The sequence below is a fragment of the Buceros rhinoceros genome, unplaced genomic scaffold (assembly GCF_000710305.1).
Source record: "Buceros rhinoceros silvestris isolate BGI_N320 unplaced genomic scaffold, ASM71030v1 scaffold1239, whole genome shotgun sequence".
Lineage (NCBI taxonomy): Eukaryota > Metazoa > Chordata > Aves > Bucerotiformes > Bucerotidae > Buceros > Buceros rhinoceros.
Genome location: NW_010429538.1, coordinates 16,017 through 22,245, shown reverse-complemented (window position 1 = coordinate 22,245; position 6,229 = coordinate 16,017). Strand labels below are relative to the sequence as shown.

The following is a 6,229-nucleotide window of genomic DNA, read 5'->3' as shown; positions in this document are numbered from 1 at the left end:
CCCCCTTCCCAAGATCTCTGCAGTTCCTCTTCTCACTGCGGCCTCCCAACATGACTCTCACCAGTTCCCAGAGCTGAGGCGTTACTGGGGTTCATGGGTGCTGAGCTGGGAAGAGTACCTTGGGTTTCCCAGTTGAGCCGCTTGTGTAGAGGATGAAGAGTTCGTCCTCAGCGTCGCACCACTCAGGCTCGCACTCTGTGCTGGCACCACTCATCAGCTCATGCCACCACGTGTCCACGGCTGGGTTCCAGGGGGCCTGGGAGGAGCAAAGGATTAGAAACAGGCCCACTGAAAAGCAAGAGTGGGGGGATGAGTGGAGCAGCCCCAACCTCACTCTCCTCATTGGCCATCCAGGCACATGTCCACAGCACAGCTTCTACCCCAGAGCTGTTTGCTGCAAACCATGCACCAGAGCAGCAGCTCCCACTCTAGAAGCTCCTTGTCTCAGCCCACAGCCATGAGGAAAAGCCTCAAACACCATCTGGCTGCAAGACCCGAAGCAGCTTGTCCAAACCACTGGTCATGCAGGCGAGTCTCTCTCAGCAGCAGGAGCCAGGAGAGGGCCCCGCTCCTCTCCTGCTCTCACAGCACACAGGCTCCTCCTGCCCTGCCCCGAGCTGCAGCCAACCAGCAAAGCAGCACGTCTCAGCCACAGTCCGCACACCTTCCGGGGACCACGACAGCTGCGTTGCCCTGGACAAACAGGAACATGCTGGGCTCACACTGCAGACCTGAAGAAACCTGTTCTCTGGATTTGAAGGTGATTAGCCTGGTAAGAAGTGGCTGCTTCAGCGTGGAACCACCCAGCACTGCTTGAGGATGCCCAACACTCACAGCTGATGGTCAGAGGTGACCCATGCAACCTTCTCGCCTTTCCTCAGAGGAGCCTGGGGGCAGCCTCAGCACAGACTTCCTCTTCTCCAATCTCACTCAGGGCAGGCACAGAGACCCAGAGCCCTGCAGCACCCAGCTGGGGCACATCTCCTTGCAGAGGACCCTACAGCTCCTCAGCTGTAGGGGTGCATGGAGCCATGGGGTGCAGCCAGGGGGTCACACAGTGACACTCTGCAGCTGTAAAGATGTTCATGTGCCATTTGGCAGCTGGGACACCACAGCCCAGCCTCACCTGCCAGGCTGTCACCATGAACCTGCCTGAGCGGGTCCAGAGGAGGCCACAAAGATGATCAGGCTGCTGGAGCATCTGCCCTGTGAGGTCAGGCTGAGAGTTGGGGTTTTCAGCCTGGAGAAGAGAAAGCTCCTGGAAGACTTTACTGCAGCCCTTCAGTACTTAAAGGGGCTACAGGACAGATGAGGAGGGGTGCTTCATCAGAGGGTGTAGGGATAGGACAAGAGGTAAAGGTTTTAAACTGGAAGAAGGGAGATTTAGATTAGATGTAAGGAAGAAATTCTTCCCTGTGGGGGTGGTGAGGCACTGGCACAGGTTGCCCAGAGAAGCTGTGGATGCCCGATCCCTGTGAAGGCCAGGCTGGACGGGGCTTTCAGCAACCTGGTCCAGTGGAAGGTGTCCCTGCTCAATGCAGGCGGGTGAAATGAGATGATCTTTAAGGTCCCTTCCAACCCAAATCGGTCTGTGATTCTAGGATAACTGAGGCCACTTGGAAAGCTCTCACAGATCTCCAGCGTTCCTGGATTTACCTGGGGAAGCAATTTCCCCAAGTCTGTCCCACCAGCAGGCTCCCAGCAAGGCGCCAAGTCAAACAAGTTGACACCAGCCCATCCAACAGTTGCCTTCTCGCATCCCTCCTTCAAGGATCCCTCTGTTTCAGCACCCAGCTTCCAGTGCCCCACAGAGGAGGGCAGCGCCACGGCTCAGCTCACAGCCCCTGAGGCCAGGCCTGCCTCTGCCTGCCTCTTCCTGGGGCCCTGAGGCTGCGGCTCCTTGGATGGGGTGGGCAGAGTCAACACGCTGGGTCTGGAGCTCCAGGTTGCCGCTGCAGCCGGGAAGCTGTGGGCAATCCCCAGCCCCACCACAAAGGGAGGAGCATTGCCAGAGCTGCTCTGACAGGACACTCCAGAGATGAACCAGCACCCTAACGCTGACAGGGCACCCAGGGGTTTCGCGTTTCCCCCGCCGGCAGCACTCGGGGGTGGGTTATGGATGCAGATTTGTTTCTGGCAGCAAGGTTGGTGGCACTATTTAACCCGGAGCTGTGGGCAGCTCTGGCCAAGCGGCAAGTGGCATCTCTTGCTAACATGCAACTGCTGGTAACCCAGTTAGGAAGGCGCGTGTGGCGTTAGGAAGGTGGAGCATCGGCGGGGGAAGCGGAGGGGAGGTGTCCCGAGGAGGAAGGCAGTGCTGTGTGTAAATACCTTGGGATGGAGTCTCTGTGAGCTCTCAGTCTTTTTTTCCTGTTAAAAATCCACAAAGAGGGTGTGAAAGGCAAGAAGAGGAGGATCCACACCAGGCTTTGGAGGCAGGGAGCTGGAAGCCCACAGGCCCAGATGCTGGGAAACCATCCCAGCAGCCTGGAGAGTGCTCAGATTGGGGGCCAGGCCAGGAGGTGCCCTCTGAGCAGACGCCTGCTCGTTGCCATCACCTCCCTGGGTAGCCGTGGCCTCCAGGGCAGGTCTCCGAGGCCACCCCCTGCATGCGGCCAGCTGGCACCGAGCCGGCATACAGCCCACGGACACTCCAACAATGTTACACAAGCCAAAGGCAAAAATTGCTTTCCCTCGTGAGAGCATCTTTAGCGTCTGAACTACCGGAGCAGCAAGAGCCAAAGGTAAGAGACGCCCCTGGCAGCCTTCTCCTGGGACGTTCTGCACAACTACCTCACCGCAGCGACCAGCGCAGGGACAGGCTGCTCTGCGGAGCCTGGATGGGGAAACCTCACACAGGGAGGCTGACCTACTCCCATTTTGCCACCCCCTTCGCAGCCACCCTGCCCTTGCAGAAGAGGGGCAGAGGAGGATGGTGTAATGCGAACGCTGGCAAACACTGAGCAACACCCCTACAAAATCAGCACAGCTGAATGGGGTAAATTAACTCAAAGATACAGAATCTGCTGCACTTCTTGTTCCAGGGTCGAGCACAGACCGTCCTGTCTGAAAGCAGAGCCCAAAGCTCAAACGTGCTCCCCAAACACAACCCATTTCTGAGCAAGCAGCAGCCTAGGGACAACCCAACATAATTACCAAACAGGGACAAAAGACACCATGGCAAGACACGGAGCTGCTGGGTAGCTGAAGGCAACCGCCTCTGGAGCAGCTGAAGGCAGCAGGACTGCACACACCAGCCTCAGGTGCTCAGCAGGCAGCTCCATGATGTCTTCTCCTCCTTCCACCTCGTCTTGCCACACGCCTCTGGCCCACACCCTTTCATCTGGTTTCAGCTGCAGCCCCAACAGCTGACAGTTCCTGTGATGGTTACACAGAGGCTGCACGATCCTCTCTCTGCATACGACTGGTATCGTGTTGAGGGGCTGTGTCGAACCCCACCACAAGCACGGATGTCCTATTCTCCCCCTCCTGCTGCCACTGTCACAGCTCCAGCCCAGGACAAGATTCATCTTTGCACGAAAGGGGAGACAGATACAGGGTTAGGAAGGGAAACTCCTTCACTGCATGGAGGAAAATGGGCATCTTGTCCCTGTGGCTCTGGAAGACGGACCCTGCTGTACTCCCAGGGGTGCTGCGGGCTGGCAGCTGGTGAGGCATTAAAGGAAAAGGCAGGGAGAGGGTCTTGGTAAGGCAAAGGATCCATTTTTCAGACCGCTCGCAATGTAACAGAGCAAGGAGAGAAGAAAACAGGAGTCTGAGAACAGGAGCACCCAGAGCAGCAGTGCAGTGGTTTGGCACCGACTGACTCGCTGGGCTCAGCCCACAGCAGTAAGTCCCCTCCTCTCCTCCCCCCAGAACACACCTGTACATCCTGGCACAGCCGTTTGAGGGGGGGAGACTTGCTGCACGTCCCGTCTGCCACTGCCTCTTCCCTCCCCAGGTGCTTCACCACGATGCACTTTTTCAGAGGGGAGCCCCTGTAAAAGGCAGGAGTTGCAAGATCCAGCTGCTGGGGCAGCATCCAACCTGCTCTGCCAGGGCTTTAGGGGCAGAGCAGGGGCCTTGCGCTGCTCTCCAGGCACACCACAGGACATCCGGCACAGCTCAGAGCTGGCAGAACAGCAAAGGTCCAGGCACAGCTCATCAGCTGCAACCCCATTTATCATGAATTTCTCTCACAGGTCACTGCTGGGTAGGATCCTTGCAAATCCCAAAGCCAGATTACACATCATGGAAAAGCATGGGCATTTGTCTCCTCCTGAGGGCCGGTGCAGCCTGCCTATACATGAACAAACCTCCCTCAGCCCTGCCAGGATACCACCATGCTCTCCATCCGTTAGTGCCCAATCCAAGGATCAATTCTCCCAGGTACTTTTATAGACATACAAACTTGTGTTTAAGTTTTAGAATCTTAGATGCTTTTAAAAACATTTGAATTTCTAACACACAGACTTTCTGCCCTTCACGCCTGACCTAAATTCCAAGATCACATTCAGACTCTGTAAGCTTGGCAAAATCATTTCACCATGATTGTTTGCTTACTGTAAAATATGATGATAGATCTGTGTCTCTCTTCAGGGTTTACAGTATCTCAGTGAAGGTGATTAAACAAATAAAGCAGCTTCAACATATACTCTTGTGCAGTCAGGCCCTGCTCCCGGGACACGCTGGTGCCTGTCAGCTGGAGCGCCTGATCCTGGTCACACAGCCATTCCCCAAACTCCAGTCACCTCTGGTTTACTCAACCACTGTTGAATTAGTGGCTCTGGAGCAAGATTGAGTCCTCATCCTGATGTGCCCCACAGCACCGTGCCCAGGTGTTCACAACCAGCATGGGGGTGCGTCATTCCCTCCCTCTCCGAGAGCTGCTGCTGCAGAACTGGGGAATCTGCCACGGGCCATAACGACGGTGACCAGCCTGGCTCCAGCAAACCCTCCCATCCACTACAGGGCCCTCAGGTCAGAACGGACCGCAGGAAAGTTAAAAGGAGCTATTTTTAAGATAAGAGAGTTGAAGCACGTATTACTTCTGAAAGGCTCCTGAAGGTAGTGCAGCTCGTGCCTGACCCACTGCGGACTCTGCCTGCCTACAAAAAACTCCCACGGGCGCGTGCGGGAGCAGGTTCTGGCAGCAACACCCCTGCAAGGGGACCCAGACTTACTTGTCTTTACATTTCTGGAGGGCAGCATCTGCAATCTGCTTCAGGCCGATCAGCTTGTCCCCTCGATAAAAGGCATCTGCAAAACAGTAAGGAGAACATCAGAGGGGCGTCACAGCCAAGGCAGCCTGGGACAGCAGCTTCAGGAGGGGAGAGCAGAGCCCATGCTCTGGAGTGAGGCAAGCGGGCAGTTGGCTGATGGGAAAGGTTTCCTAATACACCCTTTTGGCCTAGAGAAACAGATGCCAAGAGAAATGGTGAAATTCCCTCCCTGGGAGAGGTTCCCATTTGACCCGACAAGTCTCTTGGGAATATTCTGTGGGAAACAATCCAACAAGGCCAGAACATGGATTGCAGTTGAGTGGGTCCTTTCCATTCCATGGGCCTATTAATAAAAACACTTTCTTTTGCCCTATTGCAAAAATAAAACCAGTTGGGGAAAGGCCGTGGGCTTACCACCACTTCCCTGATCCCTTGCCTAGAGAGTTGAGGCAGAAAGGTGCTTAAAAACAGGGAGGGAGGGAATTCTCTCAGGACTGCCTCATACATGATACATCTTGCAAATATCTAGCAGATTTTGAAGAGGAACATGTGTTTGGCAACATGTCATTAGCAGCTGGTGACATCATGCTTTACAGGACAGAGTGGGCGGGCTGCCGAGATGCTCTGCCCTTCGTTTGCAGTGGAAAACATCCCCCGAGCACAGCTACGAGCAGCGCGTGTGCCCACAGCAGCTCGGCTGAAGCACCTGCTCCTTCCTCTTCCGCCTCCAAGTGCATCTGGCTTTTAAAATAAAGACCTTTCAGACAGGCAACAGCACCGGCTCAGGGGCACAGAGGCACATTTTACCTGCCGTGATGAGAAGAGAACAACCGCAGTCGAGAATCCGCTCGCAAAGAGACTCTGCCGAGAAACCTGCAAACTGAGGGAGATAACACAACCAGGTCAGCAAGAACACAAAAATACCAACCTAAAACCCCAACAGCAGCTGTGCAGCTCCCCCCCAGTAAGTGATACCTCCAGCTAAAGGAGCCCCTGCCACACTTAAT

General features: G+C 55.4%; 1 protein-coding gene across 1 annotated transcript in view; it reads right to left on the bottom strand.

The window, feature by feature from the left end:
- The window catches only part of ACSS2 (acyl-CoA synthetase short-chain family member 2), a 27,674-nt gene that overhangs the window by 5,596 nt on the left and 15,849 nt on the right, over positions 1-6,229 (bottom strand). Inside the window, exons 4-8 of the mRNA XM_010142654.1 lie at positions 6,030-6,102; positions 5,184-5,259; positions 3,884-3,998; positions 2,332-2,370; positions 119-256 (exon numbers count right to left, since the gene is read on the bottom strand). Of these exons, the coding sequence (XP_010140956.1) occupies positions 119-256; positions 2,332-2,370; positions 3,884-3,998; positions 5,184-5,259; positions 6,030-6,102 (441 nt within the window). The remainder of the gene's footprint in view (positions 1-118; positions 257-2,331; positions 2,371-3,883; positions 3,999-5,183; positions 5,260-6,029; positions 6,103-6,229) is intronic.